The sequence below is a fragment of the Delphinus delphis genome, chromosome 9 (assembly GCF_949987515.2).
Source record: "Delphinus delphis chromosome 9, mDelDel1.2, whole genome shotgun sequence".
Taxonomy (NCBI): domain Eukaryota; kingdom Metazoa; phylum Chordata; class Mammalia; order Artiodactyla; family Delphinidae; genus Delphinus; species Delphinus delphis.
The window spans coordinates 31,581,580-31,608,231 of NC_082691.1; the positions used below are offsets into that span (position 1 = coordinate 31,581,580).

General features: G+C 42.4%; 1 protein-coding gene across 8 annotated transcripts in view; it reads right to left on the minus strand.

The window, feature by feature from the left end:
• Positions 1-26,652, minus strand: part of LOC132430972 (phosphatidylcholine translocator ABCB4) — a 75,309-nt gene that overhangs the window by 17,118 nt on the left and 31,539 nt on the right. For all 8 annotated transcript variants that reach the window (XM_060020365.1, XM_060020368.1, XM_060020369.1 and 5 more), the window contains 9 exons: positions 18,521-18,682; positions 15,582-15,743; positions 13,065-13,211; positions 10,590-10,694; positions 8,294-8,371; positions 6,882-6,965; positions 5,626-5,829; positions 2,434-2,534; positions 584-724 (listed from right to left, as the gene is read on the minus strand). In XM_060020365.1, the coding sequence (XP_059876348.1) occupies positions 584-724; positions 2,434-2,534; positions 5,626-5,829; positions 6,882-6,965; positions 8,294-8,371; positions 10,590-10,694; positions 13,065-13,211; positions 15,582-15,743; positions 18,521-18,682 (1,184 nt within the window). The remainder of the gene's footprint in view (positions 1-583; positions 725-2,433; positions 2,535-5,625; positions 5,830-6,881; positions 6,966-8,293; positions 8,372-10,589; positions 10,695-13,064; positions 13,212-15,581; positions 15,744-18,520; positions 18,683-26,652) is intronic.

Consider the following 26,652-nt stretch of genomic DNA (forward strand, 5'->3'; position numbering starts at 1 on the left):
GCAGAAATATGCCAAAGTGATCTTAAAAGCATGGCTTCCCTTTGGCAAGACTAGACTGCAATCTAATTGAATGTATTTAGCATATTTTGAAAGACCACTGGTTAGCCTTGGAAACCAAGAAAATAGAGAAGGCTAAGAGGCAAAAGTTGGCAGGGTCATCCCAGGGCTGGTTAGGGAACAGAGTGTTTACCAGACTTCAGTCAAGTGTTCCCATCCCACTGTCAAGGCCATCTTTGGTTGCCCGTAAATAGTAAGCTATTATAACCCGTTTTGGGTCCATGGTCGCCAGCAGTTTTCTAACTATGATTTATCTCTGCATTGAGAACATTTGCTGTCCTCCTGTCCTTCTATGTATTACTGAAATTCTGGTTTATGATCATTTTCATGAGCTTGGTTGATTTTAGTCCACGCAGATAATGAAACTGTCCTTGGAGTACCGACAACATTCGATTTCTGGGGTAGATTCAACTCTCTAGATGACTTCATCATAAAACAAGTTAGTTTTTCGGTCTATTCCAAACCTTTGCATAGACCTATTGAAACTTTATTATGGAATAATCTCAGTAAATTAAAAGTTACTTACAGAATAACGTCTCTGAAGTGCATATGTCCATTCACAATGAGATAGGCACCAAACCGAAAACAACCGGCATGGGAAAAATACATAAATGCTTGTGAAATACTAAAAGTAATTCCATAGATGTGTGCTTTCCGCACAGAATTCCTGAAAAGCAAATCAGTATATCTGTAACCATTATCTTCAACCTCGCTTAGCACTGGCTTGTACAAAGAGCACAGCTGCTAAGTCTAGTCAACCTGTGTTTAAATTCTGCCCCCAGTTATAATTAATTTAAGTGACTTAACCTCTCTACGCATCAGTTTTCTGACTTGTAAGAGGGGGATAACGAGTATGATACAAAATTGTTTTGAGATCTAAATAGACAGTACAAACGTCTAGCACAGTACCTAGCTCATAGCGGTTGCTCAAATGATAGTTGCTGTTATTATTACACAGGAATATCTGGGAACTCAAACATGATTGTTATCAAAAATAAAGGATTTCACAGTTAGGACTAAAGTTTGAATTGTCTAAATTCAGTTGTCTAATATTATTGTCTTGTCTTCTGTGATGAGTTATAGTCTCTCATATCAAAGTTCACATTTCAGGTTCGGAAAAGTAGGGTCACCGAGGTTTATCTAGACCCACATCAGAAGTTCTTCCCGGAGCTAGATCCCACCATCCCCAACATAATTTGTTTTGAACCATTTCTAATTAGACCTCTTGCCATCCTCTATTAGTTTAGCCACTTTTTTTTTTCTTTTTTGCAGTACGCGGGCCTCTCACTGTTGTGGCCTCTCCCGTTGCGGAGCACAGGCTCCGGACGCGCAGGCTCAGCGGCCATGGCTCACGGGCCCAGCCGCTCTGCGGCATGTGGGATCCTCCCGGACCGGGGCACGAACCCGTGTCCCCTGCATCGGCAGGCGGACTCTCAACCACTGTGCCACCAGGGAAGCCCTAGCTACTTTATTTGACCTTATTATTCTAAATCCTCCTGAAGAACATTAATTTATTTATTTTCAGATTAGAAGGTAGGCACTTGGCAAGAGGAAAAATTTTAAGTATTACTGATCTGGATAGTTTAACTCCTGTGCTGTGAGCATGGTGTTACAATACTTAATGTTACTGAACAATTTACACTGCTAGTGACAGATATATGTCAGACATCAAATGACCAGAAAAATGTAATAGCTGCATGAAGTATACATAACTAGGAAGGTGAATACACTGAGAAATTCAGTTATCCCTGTTCAAATATGTAAGTGTTCAAAACCATTGGTCTAGTCTACAAAGTTGTGATTCAAATTGTGTTCAATTTTGTTAGTGTTAAAACATATTCATTTATAAGGACAGGCCCTGGTTGAACACAAGCGGTAAACAGGTGCTGGAGGTTTGTCGAATTGCTCAAGTATAAACCAATGCAATAGGCTCTGTGTCTTTGTTTTCAGATTAGGACAGATCTGGTCCTCACCCAGAGAACAAAGGAAACACTTTAACCCAACAACAAATCTCATCTTTGGTTCAGTCTACACAACGCAAAGAAAATAAAGGTTTGAGCAATTCCCTAAAAGAATGTTCATCCTGAATCACCAGATGGGTTGTTTATGTCGCCTGCAGTGGTGAACAAATACTTGTGCAGCCCTCTGTACCTTTTAGCTCTTAGAGACCCAATCTTACTGTTTTTTATAAGAGATGTAAAAACCCAACCCTGTGGTGCAGTTGCATCAAAAAGTTACTTATTTTCACTGAGATAATTATTGAAAAAAATGTCATCCTTACAATCATATCATTGTTTGCAGCAGGAACAAAAATTGGAATCAATAATTCAGCCTAGGAAAACACTAGGTTCTTAATAACAATCATATGCTCATTACCTGTAAGCTCCATACAATTTTTCAACATACATTGATTCAAATTTTCTTTCCTGGGTCAAGGACACAACTGTCCTAATATTTTCTATTGCCTCTGTTGCAATCTGTAATGTAGAACAGATCATGGTTAGAAGTGGGGCTTTTACTTCTGAGATAATAAAAATATATATGAGCCTTAGGGTTCTGTCAAAAGAAGCCCGAAGGTTGTGTTGACAGGTTTTCAATTCCTTTAAAATTTGGAAAGCAAAGGCATAATGTGTTCTTCAAGACAAGCTCCATGAAAAAACTGGCAATCTTTTTTTTTTTTTTTTTTTTTAATTTATGGCTGCGTTCGGTCTTTGTTGCTGCACGCAGGCTTTTCTCTAGTTGCGGCGAGCGGGGGCTACTCTTCGTTGCGGTGCGCGGGCTTTTCATTGCAGTGGCTTCTCTTGTTGCAGAACACGGGCTCTAGGCGCGCGGGCTTCAGTAGTTGTGGCACACGGGCTCAGTAGTTGAGGCTCGCGGGCTCTAGAGCACAGGGTCAGTAGTTGTGGCACACGGGTTTAGTTGCTCCGCGGCATGTGGAATCTTCCTGGACCAGGGCTCGAACCCACGTCCCCTGCATTGGCAGGTGGATTCTTAACCACTGCGCCACCAGGAAAGCCTCCTATCTTTATTATAAATGAAACATCTAACAGTAATTATAGCCAGACTAGAGAGTACTTATTGGCTTTTACTCTGTGCCAGGTATTACCTCATTTGACAACACTGTGAGGTTCATGTTCTTATTCCTGTTTGCACAGGTGAGGACCCGAGGCACAGAGAAGTGAAGTGACTTGCCTAAGACTCTAGAGTTAATAAGTAGGCAGGATAATAGGATCCCTATAAGGCTATCTATCTGATGCCAAGTCCATGTTCTTAACCCATTATGCTCTTCTGCTTCCCCTGCTTTGTAATTTACACATGGAGAAACTAGTTGTTAGGACTTTACACTCAACTCTTGATTTTTTGATCACGGTTTAAGTGCTTTGAGGGTTAATTCTGGCTCAGCAGGCCCCTAATCTCAGTCATCAGGCAGGACCTGAGTCAAGAGGGTGAATCTGCAGCCTGCCTCCCCTCCTCCCAGCCCAGCAATCACACCCTCATTACTAAGCCTTTTCCGGAAAATGAAAATGGGAAGTTACCCAAATCCCCATGCTCTTGAACCGTGATTAATCTGCACCCAGGCCAATGAGAACTTTTTTTTTTTTTTGAGAAAACAGTGATGTTGTGGGGGAGGGTGGTATCCAAGACCTTTCTAACCCTCATTTTGGGTTAATCAGGAGTTTACTGAGTAAACAAAATTGAACTGTGATTGAATTGCTGATAATTAACATTTAAAATTTCCAATCTCTCATTTAAAAAAACCCAAACCCTTATCAGGTTAAAGTAGTTACTAAAAATATTTCAGACTGATCAGTCTGAGTTATTAATTCTCTGATCCCTGGAACGACAATGTATTAGCTGAAAGGAACCCGGGACATCATCTGGTACAATTTCTCACGTTACAGAAGTGGAAAGTGAAGACCAGAGAAGTGGGGGGTCTTCTCCAGTATGATATACTGAGCGGCCGCAAGGCCAGGATGGAAGGTCTAAGGTGGTGTTTTGTCTGCCAAGCTGCTCCGTTCTAACTGCCCTACTCCTGCCAAAACTCTGGCAACGTTCAGCGTCATTAGCCATTTTTAATAGAAGTAAGATTCTATTATCTTAACTAGACTCAAGGTGTTTTCTTTCATGTGACTAGTCTAAGAAAAATTGATCTTCATTCTACCTGCTGACAATCTCCCTTCTGAAATGTGAAAAGCGGTAGGGTTCTGGAGGAGAAAGGAAACGAACACTACAGGGTGTTTTTTCAGTAGTTAGTTGTGACAAGCAGAAATCAAGGAAATGATGCCCTAAAGCAGGGGTCCCCAACCCCCGGGCCGCAGACCAGTACTGCTCCATGGCCTGTTAGGAACCAGGCCGCACAGCAGGAGATGAGTGGAAGGAAAGCGGAGCGAAGCTCCATCTGCCTCTCCCCATCGCTCGCATTACTGCCTGAACTACCCAGCCCCCCAGTCCCTCTCCGTGGAAGAAGTGTCTTCCACGAAACCAGTCCCTGGTGCCAAAAAGGTTGGGGACCACTGCCCTGAAGTACCCACAGCCAGCAGCCAAGAGGATCTTCAGGGACTCTGGGTACCCGAGAGCTTAGGTGTGGGAATCATGCTAACTGCTTTCTAACCCATGAGCGAGACATACTATCTGTCCCACCTTGCGTAACCATAATTGTATTAAGGCCTATGCAGTATTGTCTGTGAAAGGGCTTTGCAAGTGTTGTGCTATAGAAACTATCACAATTTATATACACCGTCTGCTTCACCTCCTAATGTTTCAATATAGTATAATATTTACATAAATAAGGGTAAAAAAATTCCCGGCTGTTATCTACATTTAAACATTTAAATACATGTACGTGTAAATAAAATGTTTATATGCATATCTAGACACACTTAAACCCATATGAAGAGGTAATATAGTAAAGAACTTTGAAATTAGACCAGGACTTGAATCCCAGCCATGCCTTTAACTTGTTTCATTCTCAGGTTCCACATTTGTAAAACTGGTGTAACATTAGTATTTGCCTCATAGGATTATTGTGAGGATGAGTTGGTACATATAAATTCTTAGAACAATAATTGGCACAACATTAAGTGTGTGCCCAATTGCCATTATAATTAGAACCAGAAATCAGAGCATTACTGTCCTCTGGTGGCTGCCTAGCTTAATTAACTATAGAAATCACAGCCAAGAACAGGACTGTCTTTTAAGTACTGGCAAATGTCCTACTTTGAACAATACACTTATAATTCTCTGCCTTAAGGACTCTTCATCTGTAAAACAGGGGTAACTTTTGTCCTAATAATGGCATCGGTATACAAAGTAAAAGGTAAAATGAACTTTGAAAATTCAGAAATTTTCTGAATATAACACCTTCTATAGGATAAAAGCTTTACATTAATTATCCCATTTTCAAGTTCTAGGCATTGACACAGTAAAATATTTCATACACAGCGTTGACCATGATTAGTTGTAGGAAGCACTAACATCATTAAAACATGCATGTTGTAATAAATCAATCAAATAAAACCCATGTCTAAAAACCATACTTAATACCAACTGAAGCCGTATTTGACCCACCTTTCCAACAGTTTCCAGTTCTTTTTTATCTCTTTTGGCATTTCCAGCCAGCAATTTCATTTCAACAATTCCTGATACAGCAATAATTGGAACAACCGATAACATCAAAAGGGTTAATTGCCAACCGTAGACAAATGCTATGATGATACCAGTTCCAAGGTTAGCTGTGTTCTGTGCAATTAAAGCCAACCTGGTCCCAGTGGCCTGGAAGAGCAACAGAAGAGAGGCAGCTGTATTTTAAGTTGCAAATCCATGAGCTGCAGCCTTCAGCTTCCCGGTCAGAACCACGAGAGAGGGATCTGTGCCTGTTCTAACACGAGAGAGGGATCTGTGCCTGTACTAACATTTGCTCCCTTTTGTTACAATAAACCCAAGACACCTGTGGGTAACTTGGGAGGCTCTGCAGGTTTTTCCTCGTGCTTTTCAGCTCTCCTTCCTCTCCTGCCCATAGGATTCAGCACTGCTGAAGCAAGTCATCGGCTGCTCTGCTCTGGGGAGAGGCTGTGGGGCGCACACTTTGTCATGAAGGCAACATTCAAAGAGGAAACACACCCCGGGCACTCTGGCCATTTTAAAGCCTGTTCGCTTCAAATGTGTAAGAGGGAGATTCACGAGCCCCAAGAGACCATCTGTTACCCAGGGTACAGACCCTAGGAGACCATCCCCCCGTAAAGCATGCATAAAGATGAAGTCCTGTTTGCACCAGTGAGAAAACGAGGGCCCTCACAGGGACACTGCAGGGGACTTGCTGCTCTCCTGCGCTATGGAGAAGCAGTGAGTTCCCAGGTAACAGACCTCAGCTCCAGAGCTGGGGAGGGAAGCCAGGAAGACGGCCGCACTCCCTGGAGCCAGTTATTGGTTAGGGTTGGGCATGTGACCCAAATTAGTCTCAATTAGATGTAAGAGAAGGGTGTTTGGCAGTCGAGGCCTAGGTGTGCGCTCTCTTTCGCTGGATGGGAAACAAGGAAGCTTGTAGCTATGGTTGCTCCTGGCAGCCACCCTGTGGCCACGAGGGAACAAGCCTCAGGGTGAAGCCAACCCTGAGGACTGAAAGCCACTCAGAGCCAACAGACAGAAGGCACCTGAGTCCTTCGGGCCACTTGTGAGCCCTGCAGTCCAACCCTCCTCTTTAATGTTTAGGCCAGTTTGACTTTTCTGTTATTTGCAGCTGAAGGCAGCTTAAAGGTCGCAGCTGTGCCATATGTTTATTCCAAACCATGTTAAAGAAAAACAGTAGTAGAGTGCAGTCTACATACCCCTTGGACTTGGGAGGCATCTATCGCAAGTCTCGTAGAAAGTGCACCAGTACTGTTTTTATGATCATCAAACCAGCTCATGTCCTATGGCACAAAATACACCTTTAAATTCATTCCAAATTAAAACAAGCAGAGAAAATCAGATGAAACATCCCAAACATTCAATGCTGAGGAAATATCCACACTTAACTTGGGTGTTGGAGTTGAGGGGAGACCTCCCATGCAGTGGGGAGCTCTAGTCCCTGCCTCGAGCATACACCTCGGAGCCCCACCAGGATGCAATCTCCACCCCCACCTGCATCGGGCTCTGCTGTGCTGGGAAAGCACACTGACCGGGGCGGGGCTTATCCAGATTGCAGCTGTGCTCGCTGCCAGCTTCCCCGGAGCCCGAGCCCGTGGGTGGGTCCATCACCCAGTCCTCACAACTTGTACTACGGATACTTCCGTAGTATCCTGATGGGGTGGTGTCTCTCACAAAGGAGTTGTGCTGGACACGGTGGAGTTGTGCTGGACACGGCTCTTTCTTGCAAATTCTAGGCATGAGATCATCAGCCCTGGTTTCTCACCACGTTTTTGTTTTGTTTTGTTTGAAGCAAGGATTAAAAGAGTCTATCTTAGATATGATTTTAATTATAAGCCACTCATCCACAGCATCTTTAAGCTTCATATAAAGTAATTTTTCCTCCATAGCAACAGTTTAAAAGACACTGAAAGAGGTCTGCAAATTCAGACTTGCACAAAATATGATACCTGCTCTGTGCCCTTTTGTGAACAGGAATGTCATCGATTCCTATCAATTGGTTGGACAATATTCCGGCCCTCTCTTAAGCCTTCTCTATAAAAATAGAGAATTCATGTTTGCACATTTTCCCACATGTCCTACACTGGGCTGTGACCTTCCCAAGAGGGCAGATAAGGCATTTTATAGGCCCAGCTATTAGCACACTGTCTGGTACCTAGTGGGTAATGACTGAGTGAATTAACAAGTGAATTAACGTGAAAGCAGAGCTCTAACAAACTCAATTACCAACATTTGGTAAAACCTATAGTTAGTATGGTCAATCGTGGGACAGGAACACTGCCAACCACCCTTTCCTTTGTGTAAAGGCATCCTGGAGTCTCAAATGACTCACCAGGGCCTGCGTAGAATCCAGAAAACAGATACAGGTCCTTGAAATGATAGTATCCACATGGATAGAGATAGTTGCAAAATTAGCCCCCAAAGTGACCTAAATTCAGCCTACTCCCACGAAAACCCTGAGAGTTCTTTGGATACTGAAGGACCAGGACAATTAGCTGGGCCCTGACCAGTCCTTGCATGAACACCTGGGACACACAACACGCAGGGCAGCACTCCAGCCAGAACAGGAAGAGGCTTGAAAGGAAAGAACGGCTCCCGAGCACACACCTACCTGTCTCAGCATTGCTTTAAAAGCCATGGACCGCAGCCTTGTGGTGAGGATCTCGCCAGCCTTCCCAAATGTGAAGCCCTGGGCGAGAAGAAAGGCTTTTGTCCCTTTTGATGATCACAAGCGTTCTGACACAAGTGGGTGTATTCGCATGGATTTCTATAATATTTATTTATGAATCAACTGTTCAAATAACAAAGTCTATGACCAGATACTACTTCAAAGTCCTAACTTAAAGTTCATGTACTGCTAGATGTAAGCTATTATATATGGAATGGATAAACAGCAAGGACCTACTGTACAGCACAGAGAACTATATTCAGTATCCTATGATAAACCATAATGGAAAGGAATATTAAAAAAAGAATGTTTATATATGTATAACCAAATCACTTTGCTGTACAGCACAAATTAACACATTGTAAATCAACTATACTTCCATAAAAAAATTTTAATTCATATACTTCTAAATCATTGGTATACAATAGAATCCTAAAACCAAAACCCTTAGAAGTATCTAGTTCTGGCTTCTGAAGCATTCTAAATAGACTTCCTTTTCAAAACTCTCAAGGACAACATCTCAGTGAGAAGAATACTGTACTTAATTACAACGTTCAGTGTGTTCCTAATGCTTTAAGCAAATCACTCTCCAACAGAAGTAACAAAATTCTATGCAGGGATGCGTTTTGGCTCCTGTAGTGTAGCGGAGGGAGGATGTCTGGAGTATCAAGCTCCAGATGAGTTTGCTGCTCCCCCGTCACATCTCCACCTGCTCTCAGATTAGCGAACAATTAGGCTACTCCTCCCCCAGCATCCTTGCCAGACACTTTCCCTCTTTCTAATTATATCCTGTTCAAACTGGAGACCCGACCAGATGTCCAGAGTTGGGTTTGCTCCCCAGGCACTGGCATGGGTGTGAGCCTCCAGCCACGCTGAGTGTTGGGGTGGGCACGTGGGGTGCTCTCTGGGGAGGATGCATCCAAGGTCTTCACTAAACCAAGAGGATCGGTGGTCAGTGTTCAGGGTGAGTCCGCCCCAGGGCTCCAGGCCTAGACTGCCCTGGTCTCCTCCCGCCTTTGCTGGCAGATCGCTCAAGGCCCGTGAGGGCTCCATAGTTCCGTCCATCAGCCCACTGTTGGTGCGGCATATGTAGGCTCTACTCCCTAACACACCAGGGCTTGCGGCTGCATTGGACATGGAGTTGCTACGAGCAAGGCTCTAATTTCTAAATAAAAAGCTAGGTTTACTTTTACCACTGGCTCAACAATAATCAAAGAGAAGCACACTGGGCATGACTAGGAAATATTCTGTGGCCTTAATGGATTGTATTAGAAAGGCCTGTGTGTACTGGAAAGGCACTGAGTTAAAGAGACAAAAGAAATTTGGTAAAAGTCTAGGTAGACAAGCACAACCAGAGGGAAGTATACTAGTTCATTTTGTCCAGGTCTACAATATCTAAATGCAATATAATGTGCATTCTTTCAAACAGTTCATCAAGTAAGGAAGAAAATATCAGAGAAGTTACTTGATATTATATGAAGAGTAACAAAAAGAGAATGCTGGGCTTCCCTGGTGGTGCAGTGGTTAAGAAGCCGCCTGCCAGTGCAGGGGACATGGGTTTGATCCCTGGTCCGGGAAGATCTCACACGCCGCAGAACAGCTAAGCCCATGTGCCACAACTACTGAAGCCCGCGAGCCACAACTACTGAAGCCTGCGTGCCTAGATCCCGTGCTCCACAACAAGAGAAGCCACTGCAATGAGAAGTCCGTGCACCACACGAAGAGTAGCCCCTACTCGCCGCAACTAGAGAAAGCCTGTGTACAGCAACGGAGACCCAACACAGCCAAAAATAAAATAAATAAATTTATAAAAAAAAAAAAGAGAGAGAGAGAATGCTATTGTACTGATTTTTTTCCAGTTTATGACTAGGTGAGTTTAACTGGTACTTATGTTGTCCTGTGAATTCAAGTCTCTTTTGTCTTTGGTAATGAATGTTTGCTGAGGGCCAACCTGTAACATGACGTAATTTAGCACACAGGGAAGTCACAATTCCCCCTGCTTAGGACACTGCCCTCTCAAAGAACCTTGTGCCAACTGTGTCTGCAATTCATTTCAGTCTAAGATTTGGAAGTTCCAAATCAAAGCTAAGGTTCTGATCACCTGTTTCTTTTATTGGATTTTGATTAATCAATTATTTATATTAACAGATAATTAACAAAAATCTAGTTAATAGGTAATTAGTCTATATTTTCTAACTGAATATAGACTCTATGAGAATATCAAATCATAGGTACCTACCTGAAGGAAGAAAGTAAAAAAAGAAATAATTCCCAGACCTAAAAAGAGCAATGAGAACATGTTGCATTTCTGCTGCTTCACTTCATCGTCCCCTGGTCCAAAAATCTACAAAAGAACATTTAAAACACCCACTTGGATTACATGATCTTTGTTTATTCCTCCCATAAACAATGGCTTGAGCATCACATTTTAAAAACTAGGTTTTGAATACGTGTTTTTTTTAACTGCGGTAAAATATACGTAACATAAAAATGGCTGAACGGTAGATTTTAAGTATACTAGTCAGTGGCATTAAGTGTACTGACAGTGTTGTGCCACCTTCACTGCCATCCATCTCCAGAATTCTTTCATCATCCACAACTGAAATTCTGTACTCATTAAACAGTAACTCCCATGACCCTCCCCCCAGCCATTTGGGAGCCACCATTCTACTTCCTGTCTCTGTGAATCGGAGGAATACAATACGAGTTCCGTTCTCAGAGTGCGTTTGTAAGTCCAATTTGTTCGTAAGTCCAACAAAGTTAGCCTAGGTACCCCACTAACACAATCGGGTATATATCAATAGTGCTGTACTGTATTAGGTTTATAATACTTTTCACACAAATAATACGTACATAAAAAACAAACACAAAAAATAAAGAAAACAGGTCTTCCCTGGTGGCGCAGTGGTTGAGAGTCCGCCTGCCGATGCAGGGGACACGGGTTCATGCCCCAGTCCGGGAAGATCCCACATGCCGCGGAGCGGCTGGGCCCGTGAGCCACGGCCGCTGAGCCTCTGCATCCGGAGCCTGTGCTCCGCAGCGGGAGAGGCCACAACAGTGAGAGGCCCGCGTACCGCAAAAAAAAAAAGAAAAAAAGAAAAAGAAAACAGTACAATCTTACAGTACAGTACCTTGAAAAGTACAGTAGTACGGTACAACAGCTGGCACACAGGGGCTGGCACGCGCGTTCACAACTGGAAAGTTCGCATGTAGCAGACTTACTGTTTGCGGTTATTAACATGGGCTGAAACACTGCCTACAGACTGTGTGTGGCTGCACATTTTCGTGTTTGTGCCTCTTCCTCTGCATTTGCTGTTCCCTCTGCCTGAACTCCTCCCTGACCCCTACCTGCTCACCACCCTCCACTCCACGGGGCCTCTGCCCCGACAGGCCTCTCCTGACCCGCCCGCATGAAACAGCACCTCCAGCTCCAGCCCCTGTACTGCCAGACCCTGCTTTTAAAATGCTTGCTATGCTGTGACACATTACATATTTGCTTTTTGGTTGTGTTCTGTGTCTGTCCCAATAGAAGGTAAACTGTTTGAGGGCAGAACTTAGTTTATTTTGTTTCCTGCTTGATCTCCAAGACCAGCATTTGACACAAAGGAGATGCCCCCAAATATAAATACAATCCACACAGCTCTTGGATTGCAGGAGAGCCAGGGATTGCCTTATTTTGTAATGTAAGAACAGCTGGAGGGTTCTTCCTAAGCTATTTTTTAGCTTGTGGTCTTAAACCAACGTTCAAAGTCACAAGCATAATAAACTCTTAGCAACTATACTCCAATAAAAATTAATTAAGAAATAAAATAAAACAAAACTTTGAAGGATAATACATTATATGAAGCTCAAAACATAAAGATAGAAAAAAAGCTGAAGAACAGCAGAATAAAGTCGTAATGTGATGGAGAATAATTCATCTTTAGCAAAAAAGTCTCTCCAATAACATTAGAGACTAAGGTTATAAAATATAAATGTTGGACTTTATGGAGCCTTAGATATTTCTGATCCCTTCTGATAAATATCCCCCAATGAATTTAACTACTGGATAGTGTAGGTTTTCCTTCTTAGCCTCCCCAAGCCTTGTAAGAATTGCTAAACAATGATGTAGCCATTGCGAAACAATGCTCAACATTGCTACAATTGCTAAACAGTGATGTAGCAACTTTTTGAATCCTTACTTCGAGGCAGACACTCTTAAATAGTTACCTAAATCATCTCTTAATCCTCAGCCATCCTAGGAGGTAGGTTTATTTTGCAGATGAAGAAACTGAGGTACAGCAAGGGAAAGCATTTGCCCGATTTGCACAGCGATTAAGTGGTGAGGCCAGTCTGCCCCCAGAGCCTAGCCTCTTGAACACTTGAGACACGAACTCTTCCCCTGCCCCACCACCCAGCCATCCAGTGAGACATGCATCTCCTCTCCACAAACGGGATGGGGATCACTGCCTGACACCAGTTCATCCAAATGAAGAGAGTGAATCAGAATGCCTTCTGCAGGGAATTTACAGTTTCTAATTTCATCGATAGCATAACTTGCCTGTTTTTTCTTTTGCCTCACAGCTTTCCTCCAAAGGGAATTAAAACCTCGGGCTTAGTTTAATGTGAGGCTGCTTTACTGCAAAATGGACCAGGTTGGCATGAGAACTGATGTAACGGTGAAGTGATTTCATCACTTCATCCTCAAGCTGTCCCGTGGTGTTTTCAGCCTCACCTCTATAATCTCTGAGAAGATGACCGAGAAAGCCGGCTGAAGCGCCCCGTTGGCAACAGCACACAGAGTTCCCACCACAAAGTAGGGCCATTCTGTTTTATTCAGTTTCAGGATCTTCATAAAAGACACCGGCGGCACAGTTTCATCCTAGAACACATACATGTCAGGACAAAAAGGTGACAACACTACCGTCACTGGAGTTTATGGACATAGAGAAGGCCTGGCATCACCCTCCAGGAGCTTGCAAGCTAGGTGCAGAGAGTGACCAGGCTACAGCGAACTACTAGGGGGTTGGACAGGATGTTATCAAATGTTAACTCTGTCCATTGACTACACAGCATAAGCTGAGTATGAGTCCTTCACCCAAGAAACAATCTTCATGGTGTGACCAGCCCATCTCTATTCCAGCCTCGGCAGAGTGGGCAGAAGCAGGATCTGGGCACAAAATGCCCTAGAATTCAAGTCCAGTTCCACTCCGGCATGATGTTGGGGGTCACATGAGACAAGACCCATGAAGGGATGGGTAAGTGTCCTCACCAACACAAGGCGCCATGATTAACCTGAGGACGTGGGCCTGGTCTCCTCACCCCAGAATCCTGCCCAGCGATGCCTTTTCTGTGACGTGTTCCCAGCTCACAAAACTGAAGTAACTACTCCCCTTTTCTTTCACCACTGTTCCCTCTGCGGACTTCTTCTATTTCATAGCTTAGCTTGTTTTGTGATCCCCCCACCCTGTTTGTTTACATGACTCTGCTTCTTTGTTTGTTTTTAAGGTGAAGACTATGTCTTTATATCCCTAGAAACAGCCCAATGCCTGGCACACATCAGGTTCTCAGCAAATGCTGAACTCAGTGTCTGGTCAAGCATGAAGGATTTAGGTCACATAAAGGAGAGTATTCTGACTACAACTAGATACAAAAGGTGCCTATGGAATCCCATAGCCTTATAGTTGTTTAAATAGGTCATGTTTGTGTCTCTATGAAAAAGAGAACATGGGAGTAGTTTCTATTCAGCCCTCTTCTTTCAAGCCACCCATTTTCTCTGCATTTTAGGGTGTTTTTTTCCTCCCTAGTTAACATCGTGTAGCCCTGGTCTCCAGCCTGTTAAACGAGCTGAGGCTGCTCTTCACACGCCAACAGGTCTTCCAGGCCCTTCTGATCAGACTTAATTTCCCCCGCTCCTTGGGCACATTGTTTATCCCTCTATGATAGCACTTAGGACAGTCTTGTTGGTGTGGCATTTTCTGACTCCCACTCTTCTCTGTGCATTTCTCCAAGAGAAGGGCTCCTCTAAAATACCAGACTCTCAAGATTTAGCAGCATAACTGTCCAGATAAATGAGGAAATGAGAAGTAAATACTTCCATAGCCAAAAAGGGGGAAACTGTTTATTTTATGGATGATAATGCAGCTCCACAATAATTCAATTGTTATTCTCTTTCCATAAATACACCAAGATTGAGACCTCTGAGACAGCCCTCGTAATCTCTGCAGTCAATAACATTGTGGGCAGAGAAAAACAGATGCAGTGAATTCTTGGTAGGATTAGTGTCTTCAGGCCAACACAAAAGTAAAAATAAACTCAGCTTTTATCAGTAAATAACATCAAAAGGCATTTCTTAAAACCATAAAATATCTTTTCTTGGAATGGATTCCCTTTTTATCAATATTATAAAGGCTTCTGTTAACTTGAATTAATAACACCCCAAGTCTTCAGGTGAGAAACGTTAAAGAATGTACACTTTGGCTATTTCTGGTTATTCTCCTTTGTCTTAGTAAGAGAATTCCAATCTTATTCAGAGTAGCAATGCATATAGCAAAAAGATTCAGTTATCTACCCTTCCTTGTAGCTAAGTAGCGCCATGTGATTAAGTTATGGCCAGTGACATATAAATAAAAGTACTGTATTGGACTTATGGAAAATCTTTGCTTCTTCTTGCTCCTTGGAACACAGATGTGATGGCTGGAGCTTCAGGAGCCATTTTCGATCATTGAGAATGGAAGCTACATGCCAGGATAGTGAGGATAAATATGAAAGGAACCTGAATCCATGGTAACCATGGCAGAGTCACCATTCTAGCCCTGGGTTTCTCACCTTTAAGATTTTTTTATGTGAAAGAGAAATAAAACCTCTTATTTTTCTTAAACTGATATTAATCTGAGTTTCCTAGCACAGAAATCAAAAGTAATCCTACCTACTAGAGCATGCAAATATCAGGGCCTCTTACTTTAGACCAGCCTTATTTATCTCTGGACCTCAAAAATAAGTGGAATATCTAGTTTTAATTTTAAGCATCTAAGCACAAAGACTATGTTTTTGGATCTTTTTTCATTGGAAATCCAATTTTAATTGGAATTGATTTCAATTTTTGACAAATACATTTAAAATTTGATATTTCCCTTTTTTAAGAAGAGTATGGCTCATGGCAGGAATCCTCTGTGCCTGCAATATACTTGCAAGACTAAGAATTTCAACAGCAAAACTAAGCAACTAAAGATTTAAGTGAAAAACAACTCACAAGTTCAATGGTTTCCACATCAAAGGCATTCTGATACTTTCGAGAATTCCTCAGGCTTTTATGAAAAGAACTCCTGACTATGGGACGAGCCAAACCCATGGCAGGGTTTTCATCAGTTCGTGCAACTTTAAATTCTTCTGGCTGGATCTGGCTTCCTAATGTCTAAAAGAAGAACAAAACATTGAATTGTGTGTGTGCCTGTGTCCAGACGGATGTAAGTTTAGAACCAAGTTTAGAACCATACAGCCATTTGAATATCACGTGTCAAGACTTTCAGATTCCGTCACAGCTTCTCAAAGTTAGCTGCAAAGTGTCAAGAAGTATATCAACACGTGGAAGTAAAAGAGGTTACAAAGGACAGAAAGGTTAAATTCAACGTGAAACCTGGAATATAAAAATATTCTCTAAAAATTAAAAGGCAAAGTTTTCATTATCCAGCAGGTAACTGGGAATTTCCTCAATACGCCAGGATCCAGAGAACAAGTTAGAGACCACCACAGGGCAGAAGAATAAACAGAAACATTACCCAGGGCTCCTTTTTTTTTTTTTTTTTTTTTTTTTGCGGTACGCAGGCCTCTCACTGTTGTGGCCTCTCCCGTTATGGAGCACAGGCTCTGGACGCGCAGGCTCAGCGGCCATGGCTCACGGGCCCAGCCGCTCCACGGCATGTGGGATCTTCCCGGACCGGGGCACGAACCCGTGTCCCCTGCATCGGCAGGTGGACTCTCAACCACTGCGCCACCAGGGAAGCCCCCAGGGCTCATTTTTATAAACAAGGAAAAGCTGGTCACTGCCCGAGGGAGGCTGTTAATCTGGCTGAGTACCATCATGTTTCTTCCTCAGAGTCCTGCAGAGATGCATCCACACGTCACCCCAGGGGAACAGTCCTGCAGGTTCAGCCTCATTGCCCACTTTGGGATCAACTCTCTCCTTAAAGGGTCAGGGAGCGGGATAATTTAAGGGCCTTTAGCTCAACGCTAGATGAGGGAATATCAACCCAACCTTCCTGGAGTCTAACTTTGTTCTCTGTTTGCTTCCGCCATGTCTGAGTCCACATCTTAATGCTTTGTCCAGGACCTCAGCTCTTGTGCTATTGTCTTTTTCCCTTCAGGTCCTGTCCCCAAACCCAATTATCTGGCTAGTGCCTTACTGTACCCACAGAGGCTGTCTGTCTTGAGCTCTGGATCTAATCTGATCCTACTTTCCAGTTGTGTTTCAGCACCTGACAGATTATTGCCCTTGTGCCTTGAACCCCACTGAAGGTACGCTCTGCTTGGTGGACTTCCTTGTTTCCCACTGGAACGGTTTCATACCATCTCCCAGCAAAAGCCAACCTAGTGGGACTTCCCTGGTGGCGCAGTGGTTAAGAATCCACCTGCCAATGCAGGGGACACGCGTTCGGTCCCTGCTCCGGGAAGATCCCACATGCCGCGGAGTGGCTAAGCCTGTGCGCTACAACTACTGAGACTGCGCTCTAGAGCCTATGACCCACAACTACAGAAGCCCGCGTGCCTAGAGCTCACGCTCTGCAACAAGAGAAGCCACCGCAATGAGAAGCCCGTGCACCGCAACAAAGACCCAACGTAGCCAAAAATAAATAAGTAGATAGATTTATTAAAAAACAAAAAAAACAACCTAGCTTAGAGACTTAGTCTTGTAACTGGTCCCCACATCCTCACTTCCATCCACTACCACACTGCTATCAGAGTCACTTTCCTGAAGGGCAGTCCTGCTCAAATCACACCCCAGCTCAACAATCTTCCACCGTTCCCCACCACATGCTCGAGCCTGGCTCCCCCAAATTCTAGCACATGGCAAGTCAAACTGAACCGCTTCTCATCAATCCTTTTCTTATCTTTTTCTCCTTTTGTCATCTTGTCCATGCTATCTCAACAGACAGTTCTTCCAATAAGCCCATTCTGATTTTAGACTTCTTCTATGACCAAATGCATAATCCCTCTCTCTATCTCATAATATACTTTTCTGTGCCTCACCTAAAGCCCTCATTTACTGGGAGGTGAGGTCATTGAGCTCCAAAGCCAAGATGGCCACTTTTCACCAGTTGATAAAAAGTATATATGAAACCAATAGCCCTTATTTCCTACACCTGGATATACTTCAGCTGCCTCAAATATTCAACCATAAAAAATAAAACAATAAATGTTGAAAGGAAATATGGGTGAATATCCTAAGAACAACCCCAAATCCTGAAGACATGGAGAGGAAAAATGATAATCTAATCACATACAATTTTAAAGCTTTTTTTATGGCAGCCAACCAAACAACAAAGTGAAGTTGAGAGAACAAAGCAGGAAAAATACTTCCAATACACGCAAGAGAAATGTGTATTTCCTTTTTATGCAAGGTGTTCTTATAAATGAATAAGAATATCATGAACAACTCAACAGGAAACAGCCTAATACAGGAACAGACGCTTTCACAGAGGAAAATAGACAAACAGCTAAGGAACATGTGAAAAGATGCTGAGGACCCATTAAAATGATAGGATCTGGGTGATGTGCATCTGAAATGTGAAGAAAAAGAACAAAATTATGTACATACTAGTTACAGTTATATCAAAGCAAACGTATATACTTTTACAAATATAAGAATCATGTTTACAGAGTAACACATTTTTAGGTTATTTATTTTGCAAAGTTGCTCAAGAAGTCCATTCCCCAGGCGATTAAGAATCTCTGTCCTAAAGAGTAAGTTGAAAACATTTTGGGCATTTTCCTTTATTTTCTTCCCCCCTCACCTTTCTCTTTAGAGATTCTTTCAACGACTCTGAATTAAAGCCTCAGATGTATATTTTAGGCATCTTCCTGAAAACTTCTTATTTCCCAACATGGCATTAGCTACGTGATATTTTAATAAACAAAATAAAGAATACTATATTGAGGAGAAGACAGCAGAAAAACTTCCCAGGAAGCAGATACCTGCATGTTAACAAGCCTGAAGTACACCCCTTCCTTCTTCATTAGTTCTTTGTGGCTTCCTTGCTCCACAATGACTCCATCCTCAAACCCAGCAATGACATCTGCATTTCGGATTGTAGACAATCGGTGTGCTATCACTATGGTGGTCCGGCCTTCCCTGGCCTAAAGGGGAGAAGGACAAACATGTAAGGCAGGAGGGTTACGATGTCCCGCACTGTCAATTAACACACAATTAAGCACTTGGATGGAGGTGTTTGCGGATGATGCAAGAGCAGCTCACCATCCCCGGGTGATTAGGCCACAAAGGCATCACTCACCTGTGAATGGCTAAAAGGAGACTTAAGTTCTGGACCAGACAGGAGGCCAGTCCCTGCAGGATGAGGATGGATAACTCTGGAGGTCTACAGCCCTTCTCAAATGTTTTCATACCTGTGTGAGGAGCCCTCGTTCTGAGTTATAGGATAAGCGAGAGACTTTAGCAGAAGCATGTTCAGAAGCTGTTGCCACACACAGTCTTCTCCAGAGCACTTCTGTAGTGCCTGATTTTGACTGTAATTCTAATGGACCACATGCAGGCAGCTTAGGTGAAAACATACCCTGGGATATGGATGGTTCACATCATGGTTCAAAGACCATCTGAATTCCAAACTCTGGAGTGGGGCCATTAACTATGATTTTTAACAAGTGCTTCAGGTGATTTTTACGGATGCTGAAATCTACAAATCACCCCCCTAAGTAGCTCCCTGAACTCACATGTCATTGGCTTGGTGGGTGTATGAACAAAATGCCCATCAAACTCTTCATGTTATGTCATTAACAATGGCTATTGTTTTTTAATACTCATTAGCCCTATCAAGACTAACCACTTCTTAAGACCACTCCTACTCTGAGGCAATAAAGCCACATCCTTAGGATGGTTACTAGAGTACAGCCAAAGTCACCTAAGTAGTTAAAAAGATAGAAATGAGAGGCTAATCATCAAAAAATCTACGAACAGTAAATGCTGGAGAGGGTGTGGAGAAAAGGGAACCCTCTTGCACTGTTGGTGGAAATATAAATGGATACAGCCACTATGGAGAACAGTATGGCGGTTCCTTAAAAAACTAAAAATAGAGCCACCATAGGATCCAGCAATCCCAATACTGGGCATATACCCTGAGAAAACCATAATTCAAAAAGAGTCATGTACCACAATGTTCACTGCAGCTCTATTCACAATAGCCAGGACATGGAAGCAGCCTAAGTGCCCATTGACAGATGAATGGATAAAGAAGATGTGGCACATATATACAATGGAATATTACTCAGCCATAAAAAGAAACGAGATTGAGTTATCTGTAGTGAGGCGGATGGACCTAGAGTCTGTCATACAGAGTGAAGTAAGTCAGAAAGAGAAAAACAAACACCATATGCTAACACATATATATGGAACCTAAAAAAAGAAAAAAAAGGTTCTGATGAACCTAGGGGCAGGACAGGAATAAAGACACAGACGTAGAGAATGGACTTGAGGCCACGGGGAGGGGGAAGGGTAAGCTGGGATGAAGTAAGAGAGTAGCATTGACATATATACACTGCCAGATGTAAAATAGATAGCTAGTGGGAAGCAGCTGCATGGCACAGGGAGATCAGCTCCGTGCTTTGCGACCACCTAGAGGGATGGGATAGGGAGGGTGGGAGGGAGACGCAAGAGGGAGGGGATATGGGGATATACGTGTGCATATAGCTGATTCACTTTGTCACACAGCAGAAACTAACACAACACTGTAAAGCAATTATACTCTAATAAAGATGTTAAAAAAAAAAAAAGGCTAGATTTATAATAGCCAAAAAGTGAGAACAAATCCAAATGTTCATCAGTTGATCAAAAGCTAAACGCAAGGTGGTATATCCATACAATGGAATAATAATGGGCCAGAAAAAGGAGTGAGATTCTGATGCGTGTTTCAATATGGATGAACCTTGAAAACATTATGCTAAGTGAAAGAAGCCAGTCACAAGAGACCATGCCTCGTGTGATTCTATTTATATAAAATGTCCAGAATGGGCAAATCCACAGAGAGAGAAAGCAGATTATTGGTTGCCAAGAGCAAGGGTGAGGGTGGAATGGAGAGGGACTGCTAATCGGTACAAAGTTTCCTTTCAGGATGATGAAAATATTCTGCAGTGAGACTGTGCTGATGGTTGCAAAATCTCGTGACTGTACTGAAAAAACCAATGAATTGTGCATTTTAAAAGGGTGAACTTTATGGTATCTGAATTATATCTCAACTTTTTTAAAAAGAGCATCCAAGAAAATTCTGAAAAAGTTAATGAGTATCTGGGTAATAGCTCCACCAGATACTAAAACATAAAAAGCTACAGCGATTAGGGCTTCCCTGGTGGCGCAGTGGTTAAGTATCTGCCTGCCAACGCAGGGCACACGGGTTCGAGCCCTGGTCCGGGAAGATCCCACATGCCGCGGAGCAACTAAGCCCGTGCACCACAACTACTGAGCCTGCGCTCTAGAGTCCATGAGCCATAACTACTCAGCCCGCGCGCCTAGAGCTCGTGCTCCACAACAAGAGAAGCCACCACAATGAGAAGCCCACGCACCGCAATGAAGAGTAGCCCCCCCCCCCCCCCCCCCCGCTCACCACAACTGGAAAAAGCCCGCAGGCAGCAACAAAAACCCAATGCAACCAAAAATAAATAAATTAAATAAATGAATTAAAACAAAAAAAAAGCTACAGCAATTAAAATAGTAAAGTCTGGGGGAAGCTATCACGTGAAAAGACAATTTGATCAACAGAACCATATAGACAGTCCAGAAATAGACATGAAACATTTAAGAATTAGTATGATAGTATGAATAAATATGCTTTGTCTCTCTGTAAACAGAAGGTGGACTATGGAGCCAATTTTGTAGCCACCTGGAAAAAAATAATGTGGTCGTTCTTCTTCACTCCTTACTCTAAAATAACCAGATGAATCAATTGTGTTTAAATAAATATAAAAGAGTTACATCATAAAGAGAGAGAGACTAGAGCATAACTACTGGACAACATTTAAGACTGTTCTTTGATTTTTAGCATATGGGCCCCAAAGAAACATTCATAAATATTTACTGATTTACTGATATGGAAGCTGCATGGCTTTGTCCGTGTATGATAAGGAAGAGAGGAAATACTTTGATCAACCTAATTATATTCATGATACTAACAGTGATGAGTAAACTGCTGACAGTGACTGGGTTATCATTATGATAATAATAGGTTGATGCTATATCAACTTAAAAAAAACAGAGGAATCGGAGTCAGACTTGTGAGTAAATGACTGGTGTGCAGGAGAAACAAAGTGTGCAAAGTTGCTAATTTCAAAATTAGCAACTGTCACCCTTGACCGAGATTCTTTGGCCAGAGTAGAGATCTGACACAAAGGGCTATTTTCAAACACCCCAGTGATGACAAAACATTGGCAAATAAATACCCTAGATTCAAGGACACCAACTATTAAGAAATTTGGAACTTCTACTAATTTTGGGTGTGTAGGAATGAAAGGCAGGCCCAAACAAAGGAAGTACTATTCCATGAGCCTTTCTGGAACTTCTGAAAAAAAAGCATAAAATGAAACTTTTGGCAATCATTTCATTAAATCACTACTCTGGTTCTTTTCTTGCCCCTCCAGTATGGAAACACTATGAGTAGGAGAGTGTGTGTAGGTATAAAACTTTGTGATTATTGACTTTCTTTAAAAAATCAAAATATCAAGTCTGCTTTTCTGTTCTTCTTTAAGACCTTATATTGGAAAAACCTATTATTTATTTTGATGAATAGCTGCTATCTATTGAGTCAAAAGCAGAAATGGTCATTAGTAATTTTTTTAATGTAGACATGTATTATCTCAATGAGCTTGGCCATGGTAATCAATTCAGTAAAAATTTATTTAGGCTTTACTATGGGCAAGGCACTGGAGTAGGTGCTATAGAGACACAAACATGAACCATTTATTAATTCTGCCTTTTGGGGGTCTATTCTTTCTAAGACAGAGGAGGCATATAAATAAGTAGCTAACTACAATAACTTGGTGCCACGAGAGGTACTGATAAATGTATGAAGGATCCACAAAAGGAAAATATTCTTCTTCCAGGCTAGGTAATAAGGGAGGAAAAACAATAACTATAATAGTAGTATATCCTTATGCTCCTCGGAGGAAAAATAATTAATTATAAAATTCAACTTTTCGGGCTTCCCTGGTGGCGCAGTGGTTGAGAGTCCGCCTGCCGATGCAGGGGACACGGGTTCGTGCTCCAGTCCGGGAAGATCCCACATGCCGCGGAGCGGCTGGGCCCGTGAGCCATGGCCGCTGAGCCTGCGCGTCCGGAGCCTGTGCTCCGCAACGGGAGAGGCCACAACAGTGAGAGGCCCGCATACCGCAAAAAAAAAAAAAAAATTCAACTTTTCATTGTTAAAAGAGAGCTGGTATATAAATAGATGGACCAGCCAACTGACTGACTAGTATCACTGGGGGGAGTACAGTAATGAAGGATTTCCCTTTTAAAGACACAGTTTATAGTCTGCAAAATACATCGGTTTAGTTATCTTGCAATGTATGGAGTCAATTGGGTAGATTATAAACTACCTGCAGCAACTACGGTAGATAAAACATGGTCACTAACGCTTTGCAGCTGCTCCCTTTCAGAGGTGGAGTCTATTCTTCCACCTCATCGAATCTGGGCAGTCCTTGTGACTTGCTTTGACCAAACAATATGAAGGAATTAATGCTTGTGCAATTTCTGAAGCATAGACTTCAAGAGGCCTTACAGCTTGTGTGTTTGCCATCTTTGACAGCTACCTGGAAAGGAAACTTGTCTGGTCTACTTGCGGATGAGAAGCCTACGTGAGGAGAATAAAGCTGCCTCAGGCAACAGCCATCACCAATTTCTAGGCACATGAAGGAGGCCATCTTGAACATTCCAGCCCAGATGACCCTGAGCTGAGTGTAGCTGCCTGGGGAGACTAGGCAAAACCAATAGAGGAATCACAGCAGCCAACCCACTAAGTGCTGGATTAAAGCAACTGATATGGAAATTGGTAGTTAGACTGGGATGCTACTGTAACAAAACCCTAAAACATGTGACATTGGCTTTGGGACTGGGATCTGAGTGGCAGGCAGTGGCTAGAAGGGAGGTGATGATACTGTTAGTGGAGACTGGAAGAAAAGTAAGGAAATTGCTACTGGAGGCTGGAAAGACAGTGACCTGTGTTATGTAACCTTAGAATAACTGGAAAAATTGTTCCCTGTAGTAACTTGGAAGAAAGATATTTTATCTAATGAACTTGTACATCTGGCTGAGGAGATTCCAGAGATCTCTAAACAGAATGTTGAAAGTGCCAGGCTGTATATGATAAGGTATGAGAAGAAAATGATGAGCTAAAGAAGAAGCCATTTGGTTTGCAAGGTGAATTTAGAAGCTACAAAGAAGAGGCAGTACTTGCTGGGTTGGAAAATGAATTGTTAATCATCCAATCAAATGAGACCAAAGATCAAATCAGGGTGTAGGTGTAAGATTTTTTTGTTAAAATCTCTGAAAAATTTATGGCAAATTCTAGTAGACACTCTCTGCTACATAAAAGGGCTTCTAAGGCTCTAAAGGGTTTTCTAATGGCAGCTTCATATACAGCCCAAAGTAGAGAGAGGCTTGACCCCCCAAAAATTAAAGATGTAACTTTTGGGGCTTAAGCAAACTACAGTCAAATTCTAAGCAAACTCACAAAGTCTTTAAGAGAGTCCATCAGCTTGGACTAAAAGAGACTGAGAAAATTAAAAATGTAAAGAGGCCTCTGGGTCTCAAATTTCTATGAGCAGAAAGTATGCTGAGAAAGTTACTCAGCTGCAGACATGGGCCCTTTCTTATGGGAAAAGAAAGAGCTCTCAGAGGGAGAATCTGAGAGCCCAGAGGTTGGAGCCCCAAACCAAGCAGAAAAAGTGCACTAGGGAACCCATTCTACTAAGGGTAGAATTGAGCCTTAATCAAGGAACGTTTCCTTTCCTTGGAGCAGTGGAGTAATTGGCAACATGCATCTGACTGCATTTCAAAATTGCTATGGAGCAGTAACTGCTATGTGCTTCCTGTTTTCCTTTTTGAATAGGAGTGTCTGTTATAATTAGCCTGTCCCTGCCTCACCATTACATGGTGGGTATATGTGTGGAAGATAACGTCTCTTTAGTTCATAGTCCTCTGGATAAGGATGAGCTTAACATGAAGAATCTCATCCATATCTGGACCACATACACATCTTCAGGTACTGACTTTGAGCCTGATCTCATGACTGTATGAAAATTTTGAGGGTCTTGGGAAGAGGTGGATTTATTTTGCACTTGGGAGAAATGTAAATAATTGTGGCAGAGAGTGTGCTGTGGAAGATTAAATACGGTCATAGATCCTTTACAGCTCACCCATCAAGAAACAGAATCTATTTCCTCACTCCTTCAATCTGGGCTAGCCTTGTGACTTTCTGTGACCAATAGAATGTGGTGAAAGTGACATTGTGTGAGTTCTGGAGTCTAAGCCTCTAGACGTCTTATAGCTTCTGCCTCTAGATACACTGGCCTGAGACTTCTGTGTAAAGAAGCTGGGTTAGCCTATTGTATGAGTGAGTACAAGCATGAGTATGAGATGCCCAACCAACAGCCAGCACGTGAGTGAGGCCATCTTGGACCGTTTTAGCTAAGTCAACCCTCCAGGTAAATACAGCCATATATGTGCTCAGGTAAAAATAGCAGAAGATCCACCCAGCCAATCTACAGAAGTATTGCTTTAAGCCTGAATTTGGGTTTGTTATGCAGCAATAGGTAACTGATTCAGCAATCAATAAAAGGAATAATAATCATGGTAATGGTAATGACCATAATAATTGCATTGTTTCTCATGGGCAAGGTATGTGCTGAGAACTTTACATGCAGTATCTCATTTAATCTATTCAATCATCCTATGACATTATTTCTCCCCCTTCCCCCCACCCCAATTACTTCTGCAATATCTCAGGCTTAGAGGACTCCCACCTCGGCCTGCCTGGCACCACAACCGGTGCCCTTAAGCACCACCCCAAGCTGCTAATGGCTTTTCTTGGAGATTTAAAAGAACTGTGAGTGATTTGTCAGCTATTTTTTTTTTTTTTTTTTTTTTTTTGCGGTACGCGGGCCTCTCACTGTTGTGGCCTCCCCTGTTGCAGAGCACAGGCTCCGGACGCGCAGGCTCAGCCGGCCATGGCACACGGGCCCAGCCGCTCCGCGGCATGTGGGATCCTCCCGGACCGGGGCACGAACCCGTGTCCCCTGCATCGGCAGGCGGACTCTCAACCACTGCGCCACCAGGGAAGCCCTGTCAGCTATTTTTAAAGTCAATATGTAAAAGGTTATCAACTGAGGAGTGGGCCATAATCCTACAGAACACAAATTGCTAAAACTGAATGAAGTAACCTGTCCAAATATGAATTAAAACTTGCAAGGCTATAATTTTTGCTGACAGAATTCATATCATGAAAAGCAACATCTCCAGTAATTCTGTTCATTTAGCACAGCAAGGGCTAACATATTGAATGTCTGTATCCTACAAAGTATTGGGACATGGGTCCTAGGGCTGAATAGGACTTTTTTTTTCCACATAAATATCTCTCTTATCCCACCTAACTTTATGCTAAAAAGTCTATATTGACACATGAATGACCATTTATGTGTTTTGAGTTAAAATTAATTGTTTAATTTATGCATGTATTTATTTTTATGATTTCTTCATTTAAGTCACTTCTAATTAACTAAGCAAATACAATTCTCCTATGTATTATATTTTGTTTCCTTAATATTGAGACTTAATATACATGAAAGCAATGTAATTGAGATATAAATTTGTGAGGAATAATTATCATAATCTTTCATTAATTATTAAATTACATTATATAAAATAAGCCAAAATATTAATCTGATAAACCAGGAAGCATGAATTAACTACAGTTTACAGCACACAAGGCAACTGTGTTTACTTAGGATTCAGGTATAAATTTTCCTGAGAAAATAAGGTTCATACTGTTCATGTGTAAAATATCAAGACGATAGATACTATGTATAACTGAGTCACTTTGCTGTATACCTGA